The sequence below is a fragment of the Cibotium barometz genome, chromosome 17, assembly GCF_041138505.1.
Source record: "Cibotium barometz isolate CiBa-2024 chromosome 17, ASM4113850v1, whole genome shotgun sequence".
NCBI classification, from domain to species: domain Eukaryota; kingdom Viridiplantae; phylum Streptophyta; class Polypodiopsida; order Cyatheales; family Cibotiaceae; genus Cibotium; species Cibotium barometz.
Window position 1 is genome coordinate 2058249 of NC_141062.1, and position 26774 is coordinate 2085022.

The window sequence follows — 26774 nt, forward strand, 5'->3', positions numbered from 1 at the left end:
GGACCATGATGAATCATGATCATTGATGATGGATGATTATATGGTTTTTGTTATTTGTGATTCAAAGATTGTAGTCTACACCGTTCAGACTTTAGTCTTGCAAGTTGCAAGTTGCTAAGTAGTAAGTAACAAGTTGTAACTTGTTTATAATGAAAATTTTTGTTGTTCAAACTTCATGCCACTTGCAAAGTGCTATGTCAGTGACCAGTGTGTACTTTGTAAATTGTTACAACTTACATGTAGGCTTCAAATTGATGTTTCCATGTATTCTTTGCATTCAGTGTTATTTTTACATATTTTATACATCATATATTTGAAATTTTGTACATGCAAAAACCTGTAGGTAGGAGCTAAAGAGGGCCCTATTAAACATATGGGCCAAGAGGGGTGCTAGGGTGTCGCTTGCATAAAAGAGGTGCTCAGCCACCATAAGCCCCTCGCGATCCTGGGATCGGTTGTTCAAAAGCTTGCGATTAGCCTTCACCACCCTAGAACCCACATGTAACGGGCGTCGGGCATCCTCCTCCCTCCTTACTATGCTTACCATGGGTATTAAGTGTGTTCTGAATAAATGTCACATGCACGCCCGTGCCATGGCTAATCCTTAGCATGAACAACCTAATCCCTGATTTAATCCATTTGTTAGGACAGTAGTTAGGTCACCATTAGTAGCATCATCATCTTCATTACCATCAGCAGCATAAGTATCATCAGCGTTAGCATCAACAGCCACATCATCTACAGCAACACCATCATCATCAGCATCCACATCATCAACAACATCCGTAGAGGACTTGGATGCCCGGTCGGCTGCTGTTTGTGGCATCCCAAGCCAGGCATCAAGGGTCAGGCAGCAGCCTGGACAAGGCACATGTTTAGTGCAGCAATTAATGAAGAAAATAATAAGTATTTTCTTGTCTAAAGCTGGCCAACAGCAGTTCTGCTGGCTGACCAGCACTCAAGCAGTATATATATGCACAAATCATGAAGTCATTCCATCAAGCAAGTTTATTGATCACATTAAATCATTAGAAGTTAGCAGTAGTCATGTAGTGAGGCCAGAGGTCAACCCTATGGGGTTGACCAAGGGCCTAACCATGTACATTCATTAGTCACCTTTTTGTACAATATAAATACAAGAAAATCCCTGACACCAATTTCTCTCTTCCTCTCTCTCCTCTGTCTTAATCATGTTTATTCAGCATCTTGTTCTTAATCAAGCTTAGGGCTGTGGATGAGTACAACAAGGCTTCTGCGCATGCAACTATGGCTACTCCTCTTGATCCCCTCACCCCTCTTGCTGTTAGGGTCTCCCCCTAGTAAGCTGACTCCCATTGGTATCCCAATACATGTGGTAGTCCCCTCTTGGCTTTGGTGCGTCTCTGTGTAGAAGATGATGTCCCGTCTTGTGAAAGTCTCCCTGAATCCCCCAAATGTCTGACCACAAAGTCTCATTGCAGTTCCAGACTGCCATCCTCAATGTGTGGTCCCATAGAAAGAAGAAAGAAAGAAAGTTGTATTAACGTTTACAAAAGGCCAAAATGGCCTATGAGACCATGTCCATGAAATACATCATCATGGCCACTAAAAATAAAAATCAAAGAAAGTAACGAGAGAGAGAAAGAAAGAAAGATATATTAAGCGTCTACTAAAGACCCAGTGGGCCTATGAGAGCAAAGTGATACAATAATGTCCATGGCATATCTCATCATGGAATGGAAAATAAAACAAAAAGAAAACATAAACATAGCTGTCTCACTGGGGTGATACAAAACTGTCCATGGAAACTCATCATGGAGTACTAAGAACATAGAAACATGAGAGAGAGAGAGAGAGAGAGAGAGAGAGAGAGAGAGAGAGAGAGAGAAATGAAATGAAATGAAATGATATATTAACGTCTTCAGAAGGCCAAAATGACCTATGAGAGTTTGGGTTTTTTTTGCAGGCCTCAAGTAACGATAGCTACTGCTATTGTATTTTGTCACCGCTTTTATCTACGGCATTCTCATTTAAAGAATGATAGATATGTGAGTGTATTTTTGGTATATCTTTTTTTTGTGCTGGGAGAAGGTATTGTTTTGTGTTTGGAGTTTCACTTTACTCTTTTGAAGTATGATGGATGACTGAGTGGATGTTTTAGTAATATTTTTACTGTGAGTTTTATGATCTTCTCAGCTTTTATTTTGTATCACTTTTCATCTTTTTTGTTGTGTCAGCATAGATACTGATTTCTTGACTTCATAGTACTCATTGCTTGTGAATCATAGTATGCTCATGATGTGCGAGGATAGATAATTTATTATATGAAGAGTTTGTGGATGTCTTAACAAGACAAGCTTTGTGTGATATCTTAATGGGAGAGAGAATATGCCACATGATGAAGGGAGTGACCGAATTTTGTGGTAGTGGAGAAAACGGTGCTATGAGGCCTTGCCACCTGACTGGATGTTGTTACCACTAAAAGTCAATCCATTAGGCGCTTAATTTTTTGGGTCCCCTGGATCACACAAAGAGAAGCTTTGAGGTTTGAGTAGAAGTTTGTGCAAGAATCTTATCAGATGGAGGCGATATTGGAACATCATGCATGTGTGGGGGACCTGGTCTGCAAGTGGAGTGCATTGGATTGTGTGCAGCATAGTCACAAGGGAACGGGAACGTTTTGGGGAACGGATGACTGTTTGGAACGGGAACGAAAAGCTTGAATAAAAGGGAACGGAATCGGGAACGCCACATCATTGCATAAATGTGTTTATAAATTTACTTTATATATCTGTAAATGCTTTGGAAAGAGGCATAGTAAAGAAAGAACCTCAAACCATCTCAGTAGTGGCCTGATAATGCATAGATGTGTTCTACATGATACATAGTTCACTTATATTTCTTACATGGGTGCCATTTTGGAACGGGAACGGGAACGGCTATCTCTATGGAACGCGTTCCCCCGTTCCAAGAGCTTGGAACGACGTTCCCTTGTGACTATGGTGTGCAGGCACCTTTTGGGACCCAAAACCACGTAAAAAGGGTGTCCATGTTTGGAGGCAAGAGGTTGGCCTTCCATTTGTCAAGTTTACAACAACAGTTGGCTGCAGGTGGTAAGTGCTGGTAGGACACTTGATTAGCATGTTTTTTGGTGAACTTGACAACAGCAGTTGGCTGCAGGTGGTAAGAGCTGGTAGTTCACTTGATTAGCATGTTTTTTGGGCAGTTTCTTGGCTTAAAAAAATATGTTTTTGGCCAAGGAATTGCCCAATGACCATGACAATCATGCTTGTTACATCACTGGCATGGGCATAAGTTGATTCCCCACGGGCCAAGGAAGTGTCACACATATACGGTTGGCTATTGAGAGAACTCGACAATTATTCCATGAGTGTATTGACAATAATAGTGCTAAAGTTCCATATAAGCATGAGGAGGGCTCATAACTTAGTGTTGAGCATGCTTTGTGTGTTCTAGATCCAGACTGGCCTTGAGGTGGGTCTAGGGCTGTTGAGCTTTGTAGGCTGGTACCACTCGTGGTACGGGACATTTAGGGTAGTGGTCTAACCGTGAGATGGTCTCGTGCTTTGTGTAGGAGATAAGTAGTGGAATTGTATGTAGGTGTTAGGAGGTATTAGTGATAGGCACATGAGGCCTTATAGCATAGTGGTTTTAAAACCTTACACTTTTTAGGGACACATGGCACATTATGGTTGGACCCCTTTGGGCCTTTGATTTAGGGGCTTTTACTTTAGTTAATGAAGCCTTCTCACACAGACTAACGCGTGAGTTTCCACCGCAACCTTAAGCTCTCTGTGTGCTCGTCAAGTTCTCTGCTCTATCTGTATGTGTGTGTTGAATACACCTGCAGCAAGCTCTTTATAGCCCTACAAGCTAACATTTGGAAATCAGAGCAGGTGGTTGTGTGACCAGGCGGCTGTGGTGTCTGCAGTACATGCAAGCAAGGTTGGCTGCAGAGGACGGCTAGAGACCCAGGTCGGTTACAGAGCAGGTCGTTGCTGTGAGCAGAAAGTGGTGTTTATCTGAGCATTGCAGAGCAGAAGCGCGTAGGCGCACCAGGCTCTGTGACACGTGCACAGGCAGGTGTGGTGTCCGCTGTACAAAACAACCGCATGTGGCTCATAAATAGCAGCGCTGGTGTGACATGTGACAGAGGCACTGGTGTGGGAGTTCACAGGCAGGAGCATAAGTGGCTGTACCAGGCAGCAGTGGATGCACTGTGACGTGGTGGTGTGCCTCTGTACCAGCAGGCAGCGCAGCTCTGACGGGTGGCAATGTGTTGGTAGCCAAAGGGCGTTGAGATATCGTGTCAGGTGATGACACATGCTTACCAACACTTCAACCAGCTACACCTCAGAGAACAGCTGTACAAAGGGTTGCAGACATACAGGTTGCAGCTGCTCCTCTCCCCCTACGGAGGAACAAAGGAGGCGGGATTCTCTTGCTGCACAGGCTTTGTCATTGATTGCCTTATCATTGAAAAGATCCTATCGTACCTCATATACGGTCACGGAGATGAGCAAAACAAGCATGGGACACACTGTGGATAACATGCATCAAACAAGGAACGAGGAATGGGTTGCGTATCTCAAGAGGCAGCTTGACATTCTTGAGATGCATGAGGGAGACTCCATGACAGCATCTTACCAAGGTCAAAGACTTGAGAGAACAACTGCTGAATATCGATGAAGTTGTACCTGACAGGCTGCTTATTACAAATACTTTGAATTCTTTGCCTCCTTATCTTGGGTTTCGTACGTCTCTTAATCTCTCTTTGAGGGGTGGTAGAGATCTAGTCTCTTTTGATGAGCTTGTGGGCTTGCTTCTACAAGAGGAGAAAACTAGGGCTAAACACTCTCATGGTGGTGAACATGTTTTTGCAGAGAAGGATAAAGGCAAAATGCAGGCAGACATAGGGAATTGGTCACCAAGGGTGATAGTTCTTCCAAGGATGATGCCTCAAAGAGCAAGAAGAAGAAAGGGAAATGCCGTTTCTTCTGTAAGCCAGGGCACTATATCAATGAGTGCAAGAAGAGGATTGTGAAACTACTCTGGCTAGGTGTGAATGTCCTTGGGCACCGTTTCGTGAACAAAATGCTCATCAGTGTACTTGCTGTGCCGGTTGCAGTACTCACCTACTGTACGCTGATGTACTTGCTGCTGTACTGTTGTACCTGACTGCACCTACTGTACCTGCAGTGTACTTGCTATACCCAACTGCACATACTGTACTCGCAGTGTACTTGCTGTACCCGCCTGCATCTACTGTACATACAGTATACCAGCTGTACCCAACTGCATTCAATGTACCCTAAATTCTAATGTACATGCTGTGTGTACCGGCTGTACCTGACCTGTACCTTCTGTGTACCGGCTGTACCTGACTCTGTACTTGCTGTACTATCTGCACCAGCTGTACCTACTGTATTTACACCTACCCGTGCACCTGCTTGAGTACTTGCTATTGGTTGTTGTGTACTCATACATGTTCATGTATTTATACCTATTCGCGTACTTGTACCTACTTGTGCGCTCATACCTGGGAGACCTGAACCATGGTCTCTGCGAGGGGGTGACCAGGCTCTAGTATGAGAGCACCTATTTGTGCATGGTCTCTGAATGACAGTTTCCTGTTCACTTCCCTCCAAGTGTATGAGACTAGTCACTAGGCTACTTTGACTCTTTCGATGAGCCCGGCATCCACAATCTACTCCAACACACTTTTGTTTGGGTAACTTGTCTTCATATTTGCATACCATTAGATTATCTGGCTGGAAAGCCCTTGGAACTTTGTAAATAGTGTAGATACTCCAATAATATACTTCAGTATTGAGGGGGGGTCGGCCCGTTTGCAGCCCCAGTGGAGGTGTATTGTGCAGTGCTTTCCGCTTGCAGTTTGTCTTGTGCAATGATGTATTTTTCATATCATCGTCATGGAAAAGTGAAACAAAACTTAAACTGACAGTGGAAACCTAGTAACTTAATTTGAGTGCTAGGTAAATGCACAGAACAAAAGGGGGAGCATGCTATAAAGTATACAAGAATGATCATAATGCACTGTATCCCAAATCTATGGAGGGGAGGGGTGCATGGAGGAGATCATCATTGGGCAGGAGAGGATGGCCGTAAGATCTGAAAAAATAATGAAGAGAGGCTGAGAAGAAGAGGCCTCCATCGTGCGTCGATGACGTGTAAGGAGGATCACATCGATCTGAGCTTGATGAACTAGTGGTGGTTGTGGTCCAAGGGGCCGAGGTCGTCTCACAGCTCGGAGCATTGTGGCTTGACCTATGTTCTTGGATACTGTCTTGGTCTGATGAAGTGCCGGATCTGCTGGTGGAGTAGGTACAACCTGCTAGGGCTAGAATAAGTTGGTGATCCTGAGCTGGGCTGAACTAGCTCGTGAGGTCTGTGCTTTGAGGAGGCTCTCTCTGTATCTCAAAGAAAGAGCATCACAGGTTGTAGGCCCAAAGCACAAACTGTAGAAGGCTGGAAACAATTGATTATTGCTGAAAATGAGCACAAGGGAAGCCCATAAGTGCCTACAAGCATAAGAGATTGTTGCTACAGCCAATGACCTCCAGCAGATATGCAAGAATGAGATGAAAAGTGAGGGGAAGGGTGAGAACCTTGTATATCCCTCCAGAGAGCTGGTCGGCTAGCTGTCTAGTAGCATAAAATGCTATAAAATGCCTTAAAAATGGTAAAAATGCCTACATAATATTTGCTAAGTATGCCAATGCAGGTCACATAAAATGACTAGTACAAGCATGAAAAGGTGATGTAGACCCTTTGGAGATGATATATTCCAACACCTCCTCTTCAGCGTCAGAGGGGCGGTCCAATACCAGCACGCTGAAGTAACACCTCCAAAGTAGCTCTCAGAAGTGGATTGGTGAAGAGATTAGCCCAGTGTTGCCAGGCGTTTCTGAAACGGCAGGTATGAAACGGGTTTCATACGTTTTGAAACGTTTCATAAAAGGTAAGAAACAGGTACAAAAAGGTTTCATACAAAATAGAAAAAGCATGTATATTTTTAACTTGAAATATACAAAAGAAAAAATTGTTGACATAACTTATAAGAGACCACATTGAACTCATTTCAATAAAAACAAAATACATGTAAGATATGATGATATCACAAATCACGTGGGTGATGACTAAACAGAAATCAAAAGGATCACCACGTGGGTGATGAGTCATGACTCAAAATCCACCCAACTCTAGTAAGTGGTCCCCATAATGTCCTCTGTCTGGTCCAGTGTCCTCTGATGTCTCCTTTGGATCCACAGGGTGGAGGATCTCCATGTCATCATAGTCATACACCTCATACTGTCTGCTCTGTGTGTGGGCATTGAAGTCGCTCGTAAGAAATACTTCCCCTAGTGTAGAATAATGCATAATCTCCTCTGACAGACAAGTGTATGGCGAGGCTCCAGCCTCCTGTCTCCTCCTCCTGTGGCATGTCCTCTGTAATGACATAGGAGGATCCTGATGGAGAAAAGTAACATAGGGCTATGTATATAACCCTGTCCTGTGAGAGCTGTAAGCTGATCCACATGTATGTAGCCTCTGGATCCTGTGCTACCACTCTCAGACTCCCCTGTAGCTCCCGTCTGAATAGAACTGCTACTCCCCCCGACCCTCTCGAGGTACCCTGGCGTGTGGTCCTCCTGTATGTTGACTCCCACTGGAATCCCTCTACTCGAGGTAGCCCTCTCTCTGGGCTTTGATGTGTCTCTGTCAGAAGTATGATGTCTCTCCCCACCATAACATGCTCCAGTCGTCTAGGCTGCACCCATAGTGAACCATTACAGTTCCATACTGCCATGTGTATCTTTGTCAGTGGCCTGGTCTGTGTCCCGTAGCCCCCAAACCGCTAATCCATGGGCCGGCCATCAATGATGACCCGACCATCTCAATAGAAGGCCTTCTTGCCTTCTCTCCTCGCGTTTAAGACTCGTGGCATGCAAGCTCTCCTATGCTCTAGCTGCATCATCGTGAGATCATCATCCAAGAAAATAGGAGCTCCCTCTAAGCCTCGTAGTATGACCCTCTTCCTCATGAAGGTGACCCTCTCAGTCTCTCCTGCAAATTGTAGGATGAGGGCTCGCTTGCGTGTTGAGTCTTTCCCGGCTCTCCATGCTTTGGTGAAGGGGAGAGGGTCCTCTTCCCTGTAGCCTAGCTTCATGCATAGAAGCTGTCCATCTTTCTGAGGAGTGGAGTTGGGTGTGTCGGCTGTACCTGTGACTCGAATGTTGAGGCGGCGGGCATGCCTCATCTTCTCCTCCTCAATGGTGGTGTGAATGATTTGATGTTCTTCCCTTTGAGTCTCCTCCCTCACTTCTTTGCGGATGTTCTAAAGAAAGAAAGAAAGATTTTATTAATGTCTTCGAAAGGACCGAACACGGCCTATGAGACAAATCGGTGTACCTGTATGGGGTATCCTCTGTCATCCCAACAAAATGAAAAAGTACTGAACTAATTAGCTGAATCTGGGTGTGCAATAAGTACAATGGGTATGGGAGGGGATGGAGCTCTACTACTAGGAGAATGCAAAGCTATATGAATGGAGTATACAATCATGATATGCAACCTAGCTAGCTCCATCCTGTACCATACTGGGGGTATAAAATGTATACATCAATGAAGGGGGTGTCCACAGCTCCTTGAAGAACATGCCTGGGTTTGCTCTGAAGCGAGCCAGTCGCTCCCCACCCTCTCTGTGAAACTGAGCTCTGATCTTTGTCATCTCTCTCTGGTATAGGCGTGGTGTCCGAAAGCCAGGTGTCCTCTGTCTCCTGCGGGCTCTGAGTGCTCTGCTCTCTGGAGAGTAATTCCCTGTCGTGTAGGGGCTGGGAGTGGGATGGATCTCTGAAAAAATGTAGTAATCTATGTCTGTCGTTCCCCTGGAGCTGTCTGAGCCTGTAATGATGTCTCTCTGTGACGCTGTATGTCTAGAATGAATCTCCCCAGTATGTGCTGGTCTGCTGCCTCAAAGATCTGGCGTAGGGAATGTGGCTCTCTGAATAAAATGGGATATCTCTCTCTGATGTCTGTATATGCTCTGCATCTACATACATAATGCTCCTCACTCTCCACCTCCTCTCTGCACAATCTGCATATCCTCTCCTCTCGGGGGATCCGTGCTGCTCTGCCAGTCTCGATCTCCAATCGATCTGATGAAACTCTAAGCTGACCAATGGCCACTCGGGAGCCGTGTGTTAAAAAGCCCTCCATGTATCTAGGCCTCTCTATAAATGGATCATCAGTGATACTCATGAAGTGATCTCTATAGTATAGCATCTTCCGTGGAAGAGGCTGTGTAGGCGATATCCATGTCTCTCGTGTATAGAGCTGCCATAGGTCCTGTCTCAATACTCTGTTCCTCTCACTATGAGAGAGACGGATATGTGGTGCATCCCTGTCATACTGGAATGGTGGTAGATGATCCATGTCTAGGCCATGCTGTGAGAACCAATGTGTGACCTGTGCATACCACGATCCTCTGTCTCCTGCCTCAGCCAGCTGTCTTATGACAATCTGTCCTGTGGCATCTCTCTGAATATGTCTAGCAAGCATATAGTCTGGAATATGGCCTCTACCATCATAGGAGGCGCAACAAACTCTGCTCGGATAATGTCATGAGGTACTGATGGTTTGCTGCGTATCATGCGTGCCATCATGAGGGCCTGTGGTCTCTCTATCTGTGTCCACCAATGGGTAGCAAGGCCTGGTGCCCATACTGCTGCTCCATACATCAGTGCCGGTGTGACTAATGTGTCAAATAGCCACCCCTTCGTCCGGGGCTCCTGAAAATGCGCTTGGTGGCACTGCCTCTCTAGCATAGCCAATGCTGCATATCCTCGTGTCAATCTAGCTTTGGCTGCATGGTGAAGCGTGTGGCTGCTGCAGAGAAGGTAACCCCTAGGTACACGTATGATGTCACCACCTCCACCTGGCGTCTTGTGAGAGTGAATGTCAACTGACTCCTACCCTGTCTTGATGTATGAAAGACCATAACCTTGGTTTTCCCAAGGTTCACAGTAAGACCCCTCTGTGTGCAGAAATCATGGAGTGCATGTAGATGCTGCTGTAGACCTCCTGGAGACTCAGACACTAATACAATATCATCAGCATAAAGCATAATATGTTAGGGGCCTCTCCACCGGCTTCCACCCATCATATACCTCCTCTGTATTTGTCTTGGTCGGCTCTCTCCTCTGTCTCCTCTGTCTCTAGCGAGCCAAGGACTGTATATGCCCTCGTCAATCTAGCGTCGGCTGCCTTTCGCATTGAGAACTGAGGTCCAGAAAAAGTGATCCCAAGGTATACATAAGAGGTAACATACTCCACAGGCTCTCCACTGTATGTAAACTGTACTGCAGATCTACTTATCCGCTATGAGAGAGAGAGAGAGAGAGAGAGAGAGAGAGAGAGAGACTTGAGCGCCGCATACAGACGCCCATAGGAAAAGACTTGAGTGCCACACAGAGACGCCGCACAGAGGTTGCCACACACACGTAAGGAAAAAATGGCGTTGACTTGCGTTCGTTTTTTTAACTTATAAAATCAAAAGTGCACGTTCACTAACGTTTCCAAACATTTGGAATGTTTGGATTACATCCAAATGTAGTTTGGATGCAACTATGCATAGGAGTGCCATTTTTTCGGGCAAGTGATAGGTGTTGGAGGGCGATGTGCTCGGAGTTTCCAAATTCTGAAAAGAAGCATCCTCTGGAAAGGTCAGCATCGCAAGATGTAAAGCTTTGTAGGAAAGGTGGGGTCCATTTGCTCAAAATCCTTACCATGAGTTGCCCAATGCTGTACTTAAGTACACTCCACTAAGGTCGGCATGGCTAGATGAAAGGACTCCACATCCCCCTTTGAAAGAAGTTGTCTTCGGACCGGTACAAGCACAACCTGATTTTGATCCAAATCCAAAAAACTCTGGAAGTACCACTGTGTCCCAGGCATGGTTAGCAACCACAGATGCATAGCATCCCACTGTGTCCAAAAGTCCATCCTCCAAAACAACAAACCAACACACCGCATCAAACTGGCAGGGGGAGGGGCATCCTCAGAAGTATCACAAAGAGAGGTTGAGGTAGACTCCTCACAATGGGGAAGGGAAACATGAATATAAACTACAGTGGTAACAAGGTCCTCAAGAGCATCACTGACAATAGATGACTCTTCCATAAGTAGAATCAGATCCCAAGAATCAACAACAAACAAGTGATCCATGTGAAAGGATCACATTTCACAGGCAAAACACCCTCCTTTCTGTGCAAACACTGCAAAGAACACAAGGTCGGACAAAATAAACTCTGCTCAAGATCTCTTAAAAGAGCACTACTCTCCTCCGAAATCTGTAAACTCCTGTAAGAGAAGAAAGTATCCACAGATACAAAACAGCTCCCGAAACTGATCCTTAAGTGAAGTAGTTGGAGATGGCCCCCCTTTGAATGTAGAAAACTCCTTTGGGAAGCAAAACGCAACCAAAACATTACAATGCTCCATAATCAGCAAAACGCTGACTGAAATCAGAAATTCAGTGTCCTCCTCCCAAATTGCCACCAAAGCCACAATCCACACAAAACTCCTTTTGCATGTGATATGTGGCCATTGGAGAAGAAAACGCAGCCAACGAGAGGGCTGCAAACCTGAAAATTCAGGCCAACCAGTTTCCACACCTCATATGAGGAAAAACGCTGAAGGGAAGGTACCTTCGGGTCCAACAGAAGAGCTACCAACAAGATCAGTCCAGAAAAACACTGAAGGTAGAGCTACCGGCAAGATCACTCCAGAAAAAACACAGCAACCAGGGCTGGAATTCTGAAAACGCAGAGGTGAAACGGGGCATTAGATAGTGCAGATTCTGGAAACGCAGAAGTGTAAGGTACCACCAAGCCTCAAATCAGCCAATCACCATAAGAAAACCTGTAGGAGAAAAACGCAGCACATATGCTGCTGCGTCCTGCACAGAACAGGCCGCCAGCACTACAGGAGAAGATGAATACTGAAAACTGTTGGAGAACCACATGTAAAAAAAAAACGCAGCAGACAAGGTGCTGCTGTTGTGAAACAGAGCTGCCGACAGGTGTGCAGAGGGGTTTCAGGGGTGAAAACCGGAGAAGGATGACCTCAAGCTGCTGTGGAGAAGCGCGTGGAAGAGGCAGACCAACCAGCAGCAAGACTGAGAAGAAAAAACGCAGAAGGTAGAGGAGGAAACATCCAACACTACTAATCACCGGCGCTCTGATACCATGATAGAATGCACAGCGGAAGATGGAAAGTGGAAACACAGGAGAGAGAGAGAGAGATGGAGAGGAAACACAGGTATAGATGTGCTCTCAATATCACCAACCAAGGATACAAGTCCCGAGCAAGAGGGGAGACGGTCTCGTATGTGAGGGACTGCAGCAAACAATGCTAAGCAATGAATATGAGTGAGGGGAGGACCGGCTATATATATGCCCATGTAGAGGCAGCCGACTAGACCTCCACGACTAGGATAAATGTTCAAGACTCCATAAAATGGGGATAAAATATGGTAAAAGATGTGGGGTACCTAACATGGTCAGCCCTAAAGGCTAAAATAGGACACCACACAAGAAGCCAGCAGTGGGATGATGATGTCTAACAGGATCTGGACTTGGACTTGGACTTGGACTTGGATTTGGATTTGAATTCATTGGATTTGGATATTAGATTTGGTACTAGCTCCCTATTCCCTTCTCTCTCTCCCCTCTCTCTCTATATCTTTATCTCTTGGACACCACGCCCCGCTGGGCTTACAGTTTACCAAGGTGTTGCCTTGAGAGAAGTTTGAAGCTTTTTGCAAAGCTTTAGGCTTACTCTTCTATAGGGAGTGATCTGCTACCTTGTACAGGTTCACAACATCACTACAGGGGGATTTAAAGGCGTCTTATGGATCTTGCAGATTAGTAGTGCTATGTGTGAACATGTGCTTACTAGGGGCACTTTGTCCCATTGGGTTTTTCCCCCTGGACATCTAGTGTGAAAGGACACTACACTTTATATCTTGTACTTGTACGTCATTTTTCTTATCATTCAAGACACGTACAAGTTTTTCTCCCACTCCTGCTCCCAGTCGTGTTGCTTCTTGTGAGTGTGTGTACTCTTCATTGCTATCCATACCCTAATTCTAGCATCCAAGAGGGCCAACATTTATGTGCTCCATGATTCTCTCCATGAGTGATTCTAGGAGATGCCAAGCCCACTTGCATTTTGTGTAGATTCCCAGTAATGTCCTGAATTTTACATTTGACCTTTGACCTTTGATCAACTAGGTATATTTGGCCCTTTAACCCCTAAGGCTCTAGGCATTAATATTTGGTTGATTATTCCAACACCCCCCCTCAAACAAATATTCATGGCAATGCTATATTATGATGGCAATCATGGTCCTATTAGGGATTCCCGCTTATGCTTATGATGTTGGTGCTCTTTTGGTCTTACCTAGTTACAATGGCAATGGTGGTACACCCAGTTAGCTTTATGATGCTAGTTATGATGACCTCTTGGGTTTACAATGCTAGTTAGAATGACCACGCTGGTTCCCATGTAGGTATCGAGTTATGCTTACAATGCAATAGTTTTGCTTAGAATAAGAAACGCGGCCCACAGGTAGGGCCGTGCCCTTGTTGATCTAGTTGGTCGAGACGACTTTAAAAAATTTGTCCTCGGATGAGGCCATCTTTGTCTTGTAAGGTATAAGTTGTGAACTGATCATTCACAACAGCTCTTAGAAGGGTAATTGTCTCTTGGGATGACTTTTCTGTTTTGTCTCACATTGAGGGTATTTATCTCTTGGTGAGCTGGAGCTAGTATCGATGGAGATTTTATTGCTGTAGAGCTTGTTGACAATGTGAACAAAAACATCCAATGCAATGCATTTCACCTTCATCTTCTTCCTTGTTACCATGCTAGCATGGCTTTTACTAAAGTTTTTTTCTTGATGAAAATTCTTTGCCATGGAAGCTTCTTTCAATGATGCATGCATACTAAAGAAATTTCAAATTGAATGAGTGCATGCTAGTGATGCCCATGGTGTTGAGACAAATGAAAAACCCACGATTCTATTCTCCTCCATGTGAACAACCTTTTAGACAAAACTTTAAGAGATTTTTAAACCTTGTTAAATAAATGGTTGTGGCCCATGTGCAAGGTGGAAGCGCACCGGTCAGAGGATATGCCTTGGTGCTCAATGACGTTGGTTTTGAAGAAGCAGCATTCTGCTTTGCTGCTACAGGCTAAGAAATGGCAGCTTATATAATGATGATGATATGTTGAGCTGACATGGAGTGATCGATGGTGAACTTTGCAGGTATGCACTTGTGTGAAGTGCCCTATGCAGGTATGATTTTGTGTGAAGTGCCCTGGCTCCTGAAGTTGCAGAGCTGCAGCCAAAGCTGATGGTGTCAGACGGGCAGTGGTGAGGACAGTGTGGCGTGGTGCTTCGGGTGAGCAAGGTGAGGAGATTGGCGAACACGGCACAGCAGCCTGCAAGTGTGCTCAAGTGAGAGAACGTTAGGTAGCATTGACGACTAGCAGCTCACACTTAGTAGAGAGAGCCGACTATGGTAAAGGTGGCATGCCACGGAGCTAGAGCAGCTGACGCAGCGTAGGTGATGTAAAGGGAGCGCCCGGGAAAAGTGGCTGTGGCAGTTTTCTCTGCGCACTTGGCTTGGTGTTAGCTGACTTACAACACTAGGAGCCAAATCTAGACAGGCAACAGAGCGCGGACCAGGCTCGAGCAGTGGGCGCACACTGAGGTATTGTGGCCGCTCTGTGAGAGTGTGGGCACTAACACTGACCAGTGGTGAGGAGATGAGGAGCCACACCTGATTGGGCGGAGGTAGCAGAGGAGGCTAGAGAAATTTGGTCGATTGACAGTGGCCAGGGAGTGATGAAATCCGAAGCTCTGATACAAATTGTTGTAAATTGGATTTTAGACAAGAAGAGATTAAACCCTAATGAACATTAAGCTAAGGAGGCTCAAAAACTATGTACCTCATTATGGGTAATCAATCATAACTAAAGAGAGATTAACTCCTGAGGGTGGTTGCACCTTGGGCAAGTAACTGGTCGACCACCAATGGCGAACTAGTGCCAACCACCAAGCTCTTGTGTGCCATCATCCAAAGAAAGAGGGTGATCTTTCGAGGCCGAAAATTGTCCCAGAGCCTCTTCCAAAAATCTGAGAGAAAATGCTGGGAGAGGCCCTACTGCCTATGTACTGCTGCTGCTGGGGTGCCATCAATCTCTTGCATCTGAATCCTGTGGCCTAGCCACACTGTGTATGTGAAAAAGGGGGCATCCAGATTTTCCTCCTGATCAGCAGGATCACTCCAAGTCCACTCTCCTGGTTCCATTGGAGGCGTGTGAGAGGTCGGCTCTCCCAAATCCATAGCTGCCAGAGTCTCTCCCTGGCCACCTTGGCCGGCGGGGGGTCTATGTACCAGTTTATGTGCATGAAATCCAATCACCCTCACCCTCACCCTCTGTAAGGTAAAGCCACTGAAATCCTCCAAGGGAGGCTCTGATCTCTCTAATGTGCCATGGGGACCAATAGAAAAAGTGAGCAAACCACAACCCTCATCCGCTCCATGGACTACCAATAGAATATCAAGCCTAGTAAACATTCCTAGCCATTGTGGGGGAGTTGGGTCTCGGATAGGTGTTAGCCACTCTTGAGGAATCGCAAAGTCGATGTCAAGGCTGGCGAGCTGCTCCGGAGAGATATTGATGCCCACTTGGTGTCCAAGATAGCGGACTGGAGTGCCCCTCGAGATCCACTGGAAAGCCTCAATTGGGCGCCAAGTTGGGGCGGGTGCAAAGCCTACCTAAAAACCACACGACTTGTGCCAGTTGATCTGCACTCTTGATGGGCGACAAAAGATCTCGATCGCCTTAGCGAATCTCTGGTGATTCCCCACATCTCCTGATACGTATGTTGTTGTGTCATCTGCAAACTCCGAGTCCAGGAGCTCCTCCTGTGTACGGAGGGGAAGATGCAATCCTTGAAGCTCGGTCTCCTGAGCTGAGAGAAAACTGCTCATGGCCTTGGTGACGAATAAGAAAAGATAAGGTGCCAGAGGATAGTCTTGCCGGACCGAGCGGGAAAGGGGGAATCTGTTGCCTTGGGCTCCCTGAATGAGAACATGGCTGTGAGAGGCTGAGTACAGTCCTGAAACACCACGGATCCACTTCACAGGGAACCCCATCCGGCACTTCGTGCCCTCGAGAAAGCTCCAATCAACCTTGTCAGAAGCTTTCTGGTATAGTGGGAGGTGGGTGGGGCATGGTCGGGTCCAAGAGGGCATGTGGGGACCCGGGATGGTGAACTCAGAGATGAGTGAAGAAAGCTTAGGGGGTCCCATAATATAATCCACCGTGCTCGATCGTCCACTATATGGAAAGCTTATGAGTCCGCTGGATAGGGGCCACTATGCCATCCTGTTATAAATAACGAGACCATGCCGAGAACCCGACTCCAGGAGGTGCCTCCCATATCTAGTGATAGCTCGAAGGTTGTGAGAAGCCCGCTGCAATTCTGTGCCCTCTTGGTCAAGTGCCTGTAGTCTGATAGGGTCCTCAAAGCTATGTAACTGAGATTCCTCATTGGACATGAGGAGAACTTCACCTAGTCCCAACATGGCTGAGATATCATCAGACAATGATGCATAAGGGGACTCCCTCTCCTCTGCCTGAGTGGTTACACTGTCCTGACTATCCTGTATAGCATATCGCGAAGTATTTGGTGCAAAGTAGCAAAATAGCTTTGGTGTGTCTCGGTATGGAAAACAATCTCTCTTTCTGTAAATGTCTCCAGGAAGCCTCCCACATCTGACCACAGAGTCCCATTGCAGTTCCAGTCTGCCATCTTGATGCGTGTAGTGTCATAAACCCGGTGCCCCTATTTAGGGGTGGGGTGCCTCTCCGTAACGATGAATCTCCCATCTCGGTATACTACCCACTTCCCTCCCTTACGGGTTGCCATGTTCTCCTTTGAGGCCTTCCTGTGTGCCACCTGTGTCGGGGTCAGATCCTCGGCCAAGTAAATTCTCCCCCTTCAAGGCTACCTTGGTATCTAAAAATGCTTGGCGACTCCCTAAGTCCGGGAAACAGAGGTATCCTTCCTGCTCTCCATACATCCACAAATGGGGAACCTTCCACACTCAGTTTCTTGCATAGCTCCAAGGCATTGTTATATTAAATGTCTTCAAAAGATCATACGGTCTATGAGACATAAGGGATTACAAAGATTGTGTTAAAAAAACTGGTAGACAGACAAAATAATGCTGCCTAGCTAAAGCCCCAAGGCTTTATGGCTGGGGGGGGGGCTGGGGCTGGTGCTGGGGTGAGGGCCGCCTTTAGCATTTGGGGCACCCCCAAGCAGGAGGAGCGGAAATGGGCGGGCAGGAGAGAACAGGTGGCGGGCTGCTGCACTTACGGGAGCCGCAGCGACTCATATCTCCTTCCTTTTTCATGATCATCTCGGTTTACCTTGTTCTGGTTTGATGCAGGTTTTGTACATGCATGTTTTCTATAATTTTAGCCCATACATGCGAGTTTTGTAAATGGATGTATGTCTTCTATAATTTTAACCCAAATTGTTTTTGTCTAGCAGTTAATTGCAACCACCTGTATGTTCCTTGCTGGGAAGGTTGAAGAGACTCCTCAAAAGCTCTGTGATGTTATTTTTCTCTCATATGAGATCAGGAACAAGAAGGACCCAACTGCTGTACAAAGAATTAAACAGAAGGTGAAAGAGAAAAACCCTCATTTTGATCGAATGTGGCATGGTTTTTGGAATAAATCTTTAACCATCTTTTTGGTACAGGATGTTTATGAACCACAAAAAGAACTTGTCCTGCTTGGAGAGCGCCTTGTGCTTACAACCTTGGGCTTTGATCTCAATATTCATCATCCCTACAAGCCACTGGTTGCTGCCATTAAAAAGTTTAAAGTGGCACAAAATGCCTTGGCTCAAGTGGCATGGAATTTTGTCAATGACGGGTATGCACTTCCATCAGGACCTGGGTTTCATTTCTTCAGGCGAGATCAGATCATATCCAATTTTCCTGGATTTTTGTGGACTAAGTTGCTGTATTATTAATACTCTGCAAGGGGTTTGTAGGCTGCGCACTTCCTTGTGCTTGCAATTCAAACCTCATCATATTGCTGCGGGGGCTATTTTTCTTGCCGCAAAGTTTCTCAAGGTCAAACTTCCAAGTGAAGGGGAGAAGGTCTGGTGGCAGGAGTTTGAGGTCACTCCTCGACAGCTGGAAGGTAATACTTGGTGCTGGTATTGCTACTTGCTAGTGAGCCGTTGGTGTGCTCTATCCTATCCATCCAGTCATGCATCTACACACAAACATAGAGACAGGAGAGGGAGAGGAAGAAAGAAAGAAAGTTATATTAACGTCTACAAAAGGCCAAAATGACCTATGAGACCAAAAGGATCACATCATGTCCATGGAATACATCAACATGGGTACTAAAATGAAATAAAATGACAGCTAAAATGCTAGGGCTGATTCATGTACAAAGAGCATAAGGCTGGCATATCATCCTAAGATATCCCGCATGCAACGTCACACACACACACACACACACACACACACACACACACACATGCATGTATGTAGAGGATATAGCTTGCTACACACACACACACACACACACACACACACACACACACACGTGTGTGTGTGTGTGTGTGTGTGCCTGTGCCTCTGCCTGGTTGACCCTCATGGTCTGCTGTACGTGGTTACTAACCTCATTGTCTCTGTATGATGTTGATGAATGTTGGTCGAGTTCAATGTCATCTTTTTATAACATCTTTAGTTTTTGGGAATGTGTTTTTGCAGAAGTAAGTAATCAAATGCTGGAGCTTTATGAGCAGAATAGGGAAGCACCTGCTTCTCGTTCAAGTGATCCCAGTGCAAGTATGGGTGCAAGCAATCACAATAGAGCTGTAGGTGAGGTGCCTTCTGGCTCTGCTGTGCAATTGCCTGAGAAAAGTTTAGCTGGGGATTCGAAGGGAAGGATGAATGCAATCAATCACAAAAGGTTGGCTGGTGAGGCACTTCCAACTTCTACCCTTGTGGCAGATAAAAGTATAGTAGAGACTGAGGAAAGTTTAGTAGGGGAACCAAAAGCAAGGGTGGATGCAAACACCAATGCAGATGCTGAGACAATTCCTGTATCTATATTGGCACCTGAAAGTACCCTAGTAATGGAATCAAAGCCAAAGACGGATGCAAACAGTAGCATTAAAACTGCAAGTGAAGCATTTGTTCCTGCTATTCAGGGGTCAGCGAAGAATTTTGTGGGGAAAACAAACTCAAGGGCTTTGATGATGGATAGTAATAGAGCATCCTTGACCCAAGAAGCAGAAGAGGTTTCAGTTGGGGAATCTAAGGAAAGAATAGTGGACAACAGAGCTGCTGAAGAGACCATTCTTGCTTGTACCCAGACGTCTGAAACAAATTTGCCAACAGGAGTGGAAGAGGTGGAAAAGAATCGAGATTTGCCACGTCAAGCCCAACCAAAAACAGATTGGGTGGATCTTGCTGATGTTAATATTGGTCGGGTTAAAGCAGCCATCCAGAGGCGAAAGTTGGGGGGAGAAGCACGGCCTTCTGTGGCTAAAACAGAGCTTACTGATGAGGAAGAACTTCTTGAAATGGACCTTGAAAATGGACGAAAACATGGGCAGCATGAGCGTATGTTTGACCATGCACATAACAGGGGAGATCATCATACCGATGTGGAAGGTTCTGCTGCCAACCCAGATATAGAGGCTGAGGAGCTTCTGCAAATGGACCTTGAAAATGGTGGAGATGATAAATATCAGCATGCACATAATAGGGACATTCAATCTCAACATCAACATCAGCATCAGCATCAGCAGAGATTTGATACTGACATTGATCGTCATCACCGCACAGACACGGGGAGGCATGAAAGGGATCCCAAAAAACCACGTCTTGAGTATGGGAAATGAACTAACCTATTTCCATCAAACTGTTATGTTAAGTGTCAAAATTCCAATTGCTGGTGAGCACAAGCATGTTGCGAGATCGCTGATGAAGCCCTGATTGGTTTAACTGTACTGTAAAAGAGCTAGTGGGCAGAGCTCCACACAAATTAAAGACCTACCTGGAGCATGCTCTCCACAATCACTCAAAATGGTTTCATGTGGTAATGGTGCTATTAAGTGTTGAAAGTTTGCTATCATCCCAAGAAGCAAATTATCAAATGTTTGTCTTGAGGGCTCCTTGCATAGTTTCATTGAAGGAAATCTCTCATAATAAACATCAATTTATATGAGCAGGTGCATTATTACAATGATAGAGATTGTATGATTGATTTTTGAATCTTTGGGAGGAGACCGAGGTGGCCAGCTTTAAAACTTGCCAATAAAAATGACAATTGATACTTATAAAATCATATTCTTTACTGATCAAAGTTGAACATAAGGGCTATTAAGTGGTTCCAGTTGTGGGATCAATGATGAAAGTTGACCATAAGTGCTATGGTTCCAGTAGTGGGATCAATGGGTGGTGGTTATGCTTTTTAGTTACCATACACAACACACGAGATATCTCTTTTACCTACCTCCAAATGTTGGGGAAGGAGATCCGCAATGAATCTCCAAATGTTGCAGAAGGATATCACAGTGCTTGATCTCCTCAAAGGCTCCGTTACTGTAGCTCTGTATTAACGTCTACAAAAAAAGACCTTAAGGGTTTATGAGACCAAAAAGATGTTAAACGTGATCCCTGAGTAAGTTGGTTGCCAAGGCAACAAGAAAAAAGAAAACTAGCTGCAAAAAGAAAAACAGGGCCTGTGTTGGCTTGTGTTCTAGAGAGGCCATGTGTATGCAATGGAGTAGGCAGAAAAACGTTGTATGTGTGGCTGGCCTTGTGTAACAATCGGTTAGGCAAAAGAGCCTCTCATCATGTTTCATTTTCCTTGTATAGTATATGGCTGGCACTGTTGCCGATCTGTGGTGTCGAAGAATGTCCCGAATCTCTCAAATGTATGGCGGATCTGGAGCTGGCAGGTGGAGGGTTTATAGCTCCGAGGATGGGGGAGTGTGGCTCTCTGAAGGGAGATCACCCGATCTCCGATGATTCCCTATGTGCATGGGGTTAGAGGGGCAGGAGATCTAGTATGTTGTTTGTGATTTGTCCGCTTTGTCTTGGTTGGTGGGAGTTGTGGATGGGGCTTTTTAATCTGTCTGATGCTAGCCAAATGAAGTTTTGAGTGGGGTTGTGTATTTCTCTCCTCTGTGTGGTTGCATTTAAGCCTCAGGCTGATTTTTAAAAAATCATTCATTAGATTCAAAGAAGATTATGGGAAAGCAAGGTTATTGTACAAAAAAACCAACTAGTGGAAGCGAGGGGGTTTGATTTAATTGTACAACTAAATGCAAACCCACATGGGTGGGCAAGACACGTCTTAGGTAATTGTATCGCAACGAGAGTGCAGATTTTCCGAGACTTGTAGAAGAGCTGCATATAGCAAGTGGCAATTCTCTGGGGAAACAAAAGAAGAGAAGTGGAAGGGCAAGTAGAACAAACATGAACTCGTTAGATCAAACATGAAATTTGGAGGAGACCATTGTCTTTATGCATGAAGTCTTGCCAGCCGCGTAGATTGTGATTAGGAAGACATTATTTATCAAGGGACAAAATAAGTGGGCTGTATATTGCAATGGAAAAGCTCTTATTGGTAAGGAAAGTGAAGACCAAAACCGAGAAAGCCAAATAGGGATATGCACCATGTCACCAAGGAATTGTATGGGCACAACGTGGAACTTTCTTGACTTTTATGTTGCTATTGACACAGAGAGCCATCAACATCACACAAAGAGGTTTAATTGACTCATTTATTGGGCTATACTTGAGAGTTGGTCTACCAAAAATCAAACATTACGTCAAGAGAGTTGCCTTGTAAAAAGGAGGAAAAAAGAATGTGCATTTACCCAACCAGTGAGTGCACATACGTCACTATAACCTATACAAACAATTAGAGTAATGCACATACATCATTAAAGTGCACACAACTAGCAAAATTATTTATTAAATTTTTTAGAGTGCACACAATAGCTTGTATACGTGACTGAGTGGTCACAATGAGATTTTAGTAACTTTAAAATTTAAAATTATTTTACTTTCTCTCAAAGTGCACACACCTTCCATTATAGAACTAGTCATCACCCTAGCCAAAAGAAGAAAGAACACTTGCATGCAGGAGAGGAGGGGAGATTGCTGATAGAAGCGCATAGTTGTGGGAAGCTGTGGGAGAAGGATTGCATTATGTGTGAGCTTGGTTGTAGAGAGGAGAGTCGTGAGAGACCCAAGGTGTTTTGTGGTGAAGCTTGCTATTGAATTTTGTTTTGTTTTGAGAAGAAAGCAAGAGGATTTTTGTTTGAGGAGATTTGGGTTTTCCCATAGCAAAGGTATTTTTCTCAAAGTGCACATAGTAATCGCATACATGACATGAGTGGTTAAAAGTGCACAAAGTAATCGCACATACAAGACTAGAGTGTCATAGTGAGTTTTTAAAATTAAAATTTTTAATTAGTTAACTAATTAATTACTTAACCAATCAAAACAAAAATAAAATAAATTAACACACACACACACACACACACACACACACACACACACACACATAGGGTAGACACTATCTCACCATCTTAAATGTAGTGACTTAGGATTTAACTTGGGCTAGCATTTTAAATGTTATTTATCTAGTTATTCATGAATACATAAATAATCAAGAATAGTTCGATCTAAAATCATTAGACGACCCATATAATATAACATAGTGTATGTGTGTGTGTGTGTGTGCATGTACACACACACACACACACACACCCACACTTTTTTTTTGGTAAAAGCGCGCACACACACACACACACACACACACACACACACACACAAATGACCCGCCCTCTATAACTAAGTCGATAGGATTTTCCTATTTGACATTAAGTACATGTCACATGAGCAATGGAAAAAAGGTGGGTCCCTGTAGAAGCTTCTTTCGATGAAAACTCTAGCACTTTGCTTTCTTCGCTTTGCTTTCTTCAACTCTTACACATGGTTTGAGATAGGGATTTGGTGGTTGATGTGTAACGAGGTTGGCCGATAAGGCGAGTGTGAATGAGATTGGTTTTCCATGAGAATGGAAGAATTTAGGACACCCCGTATGGTAGATACATTGGTAGACCACGAACTATGGGTGGTGTTCTTGAGCCTCTTTTTGAAAAATTGGTGCCTCTGCAACTCGGTTGCTTAAAGTTTGGTGATGTTAGTAGAAAGAAGGGAAGCAAAACTGAGCCTTGGGGGTGAAATTTGGGATTGTCGAGCCATGCTGACCTTGGGCATGTAACGTTGCTTTGACCATTTGGGTATCTCTACCTTGCTAGATTAGCATGGATGTAGGCAAGTGTAGAGAGAGATGGAGAGCGTGGCTAACTGAATCGCCATTGTGTGGGAAGATCTCCATTCGGGTGCCTAGATCCGAGGGCTCTAGAGATGATGCCCATGTGATTGGGCAAGATGGAGGACTCTTCGATGGATAGCAACATCAAGAAGGCCAAGTGTGTAGAATCCGAAATTGTGATTCATGGATGGAAAGGGGCTAGACTAAGCAAGGACGAGACTCAAGGAAGACGAAGAAGCAAGAGACAACTAGATCAAAGATAAGCATGCAAAGCGTGGGCATGGGACATGTATGCTACGTGCAAGAATGGGATCCGGTGTGAGAGTGCCTTGATCAGGTGCAGTTAAGACCTTGGGTAGGATAAAGAAAAAGGCATGGGTGCGTGCATGGGTGCCAAATGGACCACAAGGTAGGAAGGACTTGCTGAGTCACAGTTCCTAAGTGTCCATGGGCAAAACGATGTGAGTGAAGGGGGTTGAATGCACACAGGAAACTTGCAAGGGTCTAGCTACAAGTGGAAGTAGATTTGGGTTTGGTCGAAGTGTGATTCTCTATTAGACTTGCGAATAAATTGACAATTGAACTTGCAAGGGTCTAGCTATAAGTGGAAGTAGATTTGGGTTTGGTCTAAGTGTGATTCTCCATTAGACTTGCCAATAAATTGACAATTGAACGGTCCGAGCGATGTACTTGTAAGCAATCCCAGTTGTACCCATCACCCATCTTGGGTAGCGCTCTACTAATCCAGTGTGGGGAGCCAAAAGGAGGAGTAAAAGGAGAGTGACGCACTTACCGGTTTGTTGGGAAGACGTGGACGTGGGTGTTTTGCATTGATCGTCACTTTCTCAGAATGCCGGTAACAGTCAGATGACTTCTTCTCGTCAGTGGCAAGGTGACCTTGTTGCTGGTATCAGGTTTGGTGTCTGGGTGGAGCACCGGCTTTGGGGTTGGTGTCTTGGAGGCATGCCGATATTGAGGTGGTTGTAGGAGGTTGGGGAAAGTGTTAGAGATGTCGTGGCTGGTTGGGGAAAGTGTTAGAGAGTGCGCATGCATGCCCCACATGCGTGGTAGCTGCAAGGGGGTGAGGGGAAAACCGCAGTAGCAGAACAACTGCACCTCAGAGGTGCAGAGGGCACCCCTGGTCCTTGTGGCAAGGCCTGTGAAAGACCCAACAACTGTGGTCTCTCCTAGAATGAGAGAGAGACAAAGCCTCCTCTCCCATTATGCAGAAGAGATCGAACAAGAGCAAAAGAATTAAATTAAAAAAACACTGTGGATCATCCCCCCCCAAAAAAAGTCATAAATTTTATTTTTGTTCTTCGACCAAGAACATGTGAATACTATGGTTGAAAAAGGTGTTAAAACCCATACATGAACGTTAATACTATGCTTGAAAAAGGTGTTAAAAAACATACATGAACATGTTAAAAGTATGTTTGAAAATAGGGACCTAGAGTGAACATTAGGCCATTAACCCTAGCAAATTGTAAAGAGAAAAGGATTTGATGGGTCAAAAAATCTTGCACCGAACGAAGCCTCTGCAAATTTTCCACCCCACACAATGTTGAAGCAGCCTGCAAATCTGGTGTTAGCTTCGCAGAGCTAAAACAAGACATTACGCTTCTTCTATGTGCAGGAGCTTGAGATCTGTGTGGCTGTTGACAAATTTCATGTTGCACATATGGTGTGTGTGTGTGTGTGTGTAGCCGGGTGAAATTCTCGTGTGCAACTAGGAATGGAATAAGATCTCATGAAAAAAAGGGCAGGTGCATGCGGTGCGTGTGCACATGTGTGTATGGGGATGCAAAGTAATGAATGTGGGGTGTGTGTGTGTGTGCGCGATGTAGGTGGGTGTATGCAAATGTGAATGAGGTGTACGTGCACATGTGTGCAGATGCAAGTGAATGTATGCACACGATTGTGCAAATGTGAGTGTGGGATACACATGCATGTGTGAGGGGTGCAAGTGAGAATGTGTGTTAGCAGGTGTAAGCATGTGTGCGAGTGTATTGTGTGTAAATAGGTGTATGCATGTGCGAGTGTAATGTGCGAAGGTGGGGTGCACGTGCATGGATGCAAGTGTACATAGTACAGGTGTGCGTGGTTATGTAAGTGTGCGCATAAAAATGTGTAAATGTGTGTGCACGTGCATACACGAATAAATGGGGTGTAAGTGTTTGTGCACACGCACATGCATGTAGATGTGTGTGGGATGGATGCAAGTGACTATGCACACGTGAGGTAGACGTGTGAATGTGTAAGACTTTGTGCACACGCACGAATGTGTGCACAATACAAAAGGCGTGTACAAGTGCGAATGTGTGTATGTGGTGCACGTGTGCATGCAGATGTGAATGGGAATGTACGTGCTGGTGTAAATGCGTGTGTACGAGCCGTGCGTGAAGGTGGATGTGCACGTGTTCAGGTGAAAATGTGGGTGCACGAGGGACATGGGTTTGTATGCATGTGCACGAATGCAAGTGAATCTGCATGCAAATTTTGCAAGATGTAAATGTGTGCATTTCTAGTTATTTTTTGTCCTTTCTTGTTATGTTTCTGGGTTTTTGAGTTTTTTTTCATTCTTAGTGAAGGTAGTAACTATACACTTGAGCACGAGGGGATTGAGGCTTATCGTACACACGCTTCAACGGGCCAGGGCATATAATATTTTGCCCATCCACGACGAAAGCTTAGGGTTTGAGGCTTACTGTACATGCGCTCATTGTTGAAAATACAAGTGAATAGGGTGTGTGCGGGAACAAGCCCTTGGTTAGAGGCTGTAAAAGAGAATGAGTAAATGTGAAAGAACCTGTGTGAAAAGGTGAGAAGAATCTACTGGGAGAGAGCAAAGGGTAGCATGAGAAGATTTAGGAAGTGTGGAGATATTCTGGGAAGTGTGGAGATATTCTGCCGCTTGGCAGATCTCTATCCATGGCTCGGCTTTGGGCCAAATGGTGGGTGTTGCTTGGGCCTCGTAATTTCCTTGGCTAACTAGGATACTCCTAGGTACTACCCACTACTTCTTGGTACTACCCACTCCTTCTTGGAGACCTCCTAAAGGGTTCTTGGGGCTATCATTTAGGGGATGGTCATTGTCTGCGGGGTGAGATTTTAAATCTCCATAATGGTTGAGGCAAGATTGTTTTGTAGTGTGAGAGGTTACTGAAGGTGGTGGTGGAGGAGGACGAGGCTTGGGATGTTGATAGGTATGATGTGCCCTCATCCACCAAGGGTACAGTAACCATTCTAAAGGGATCTTGATAGGTACGAGGTTCCCT

The 26774-nt window shown here is 45.1% G+C and overlaps 1 protein-coding gene across 2 annotated transcripts in view; it reads left to right on the forward strand.

Annotated features, from left to right (window-relative positions):
- LOC147629579 (uncharacterized) overlaps positions 1-20484 on the forward strand; it is a 67100-nt gene extending 46616 nt beyond the window's left edge. For both annotated transcript variants that reach the window (XM_086811079.1, XM_086811078.1), the window contains exons 3-7: positions 1946-2027; positions 17660-17794; positions 17873-18048; positions 18170-18321; positions 18903-20484. In XM_086811079.1, coding sequence (XP_086667205.1) covers positions 1946-2027; positions 17660-17794; positions 17873-18048; positions 18170-18321; positions 18903-20041 — 1684 coding nt within the window. In that variant the 3' untranslated portion in view covers positions 20042-20484. The remainder of the gene's footprint in view (positions 1-1945; positions 2028-17659; positions 17795-17872; positions 18049-18169; positions 18322-18902) is intronic.
- The last annotated feature ends 6290 nt before the right edge of the window (positions 20485-26774 follow it).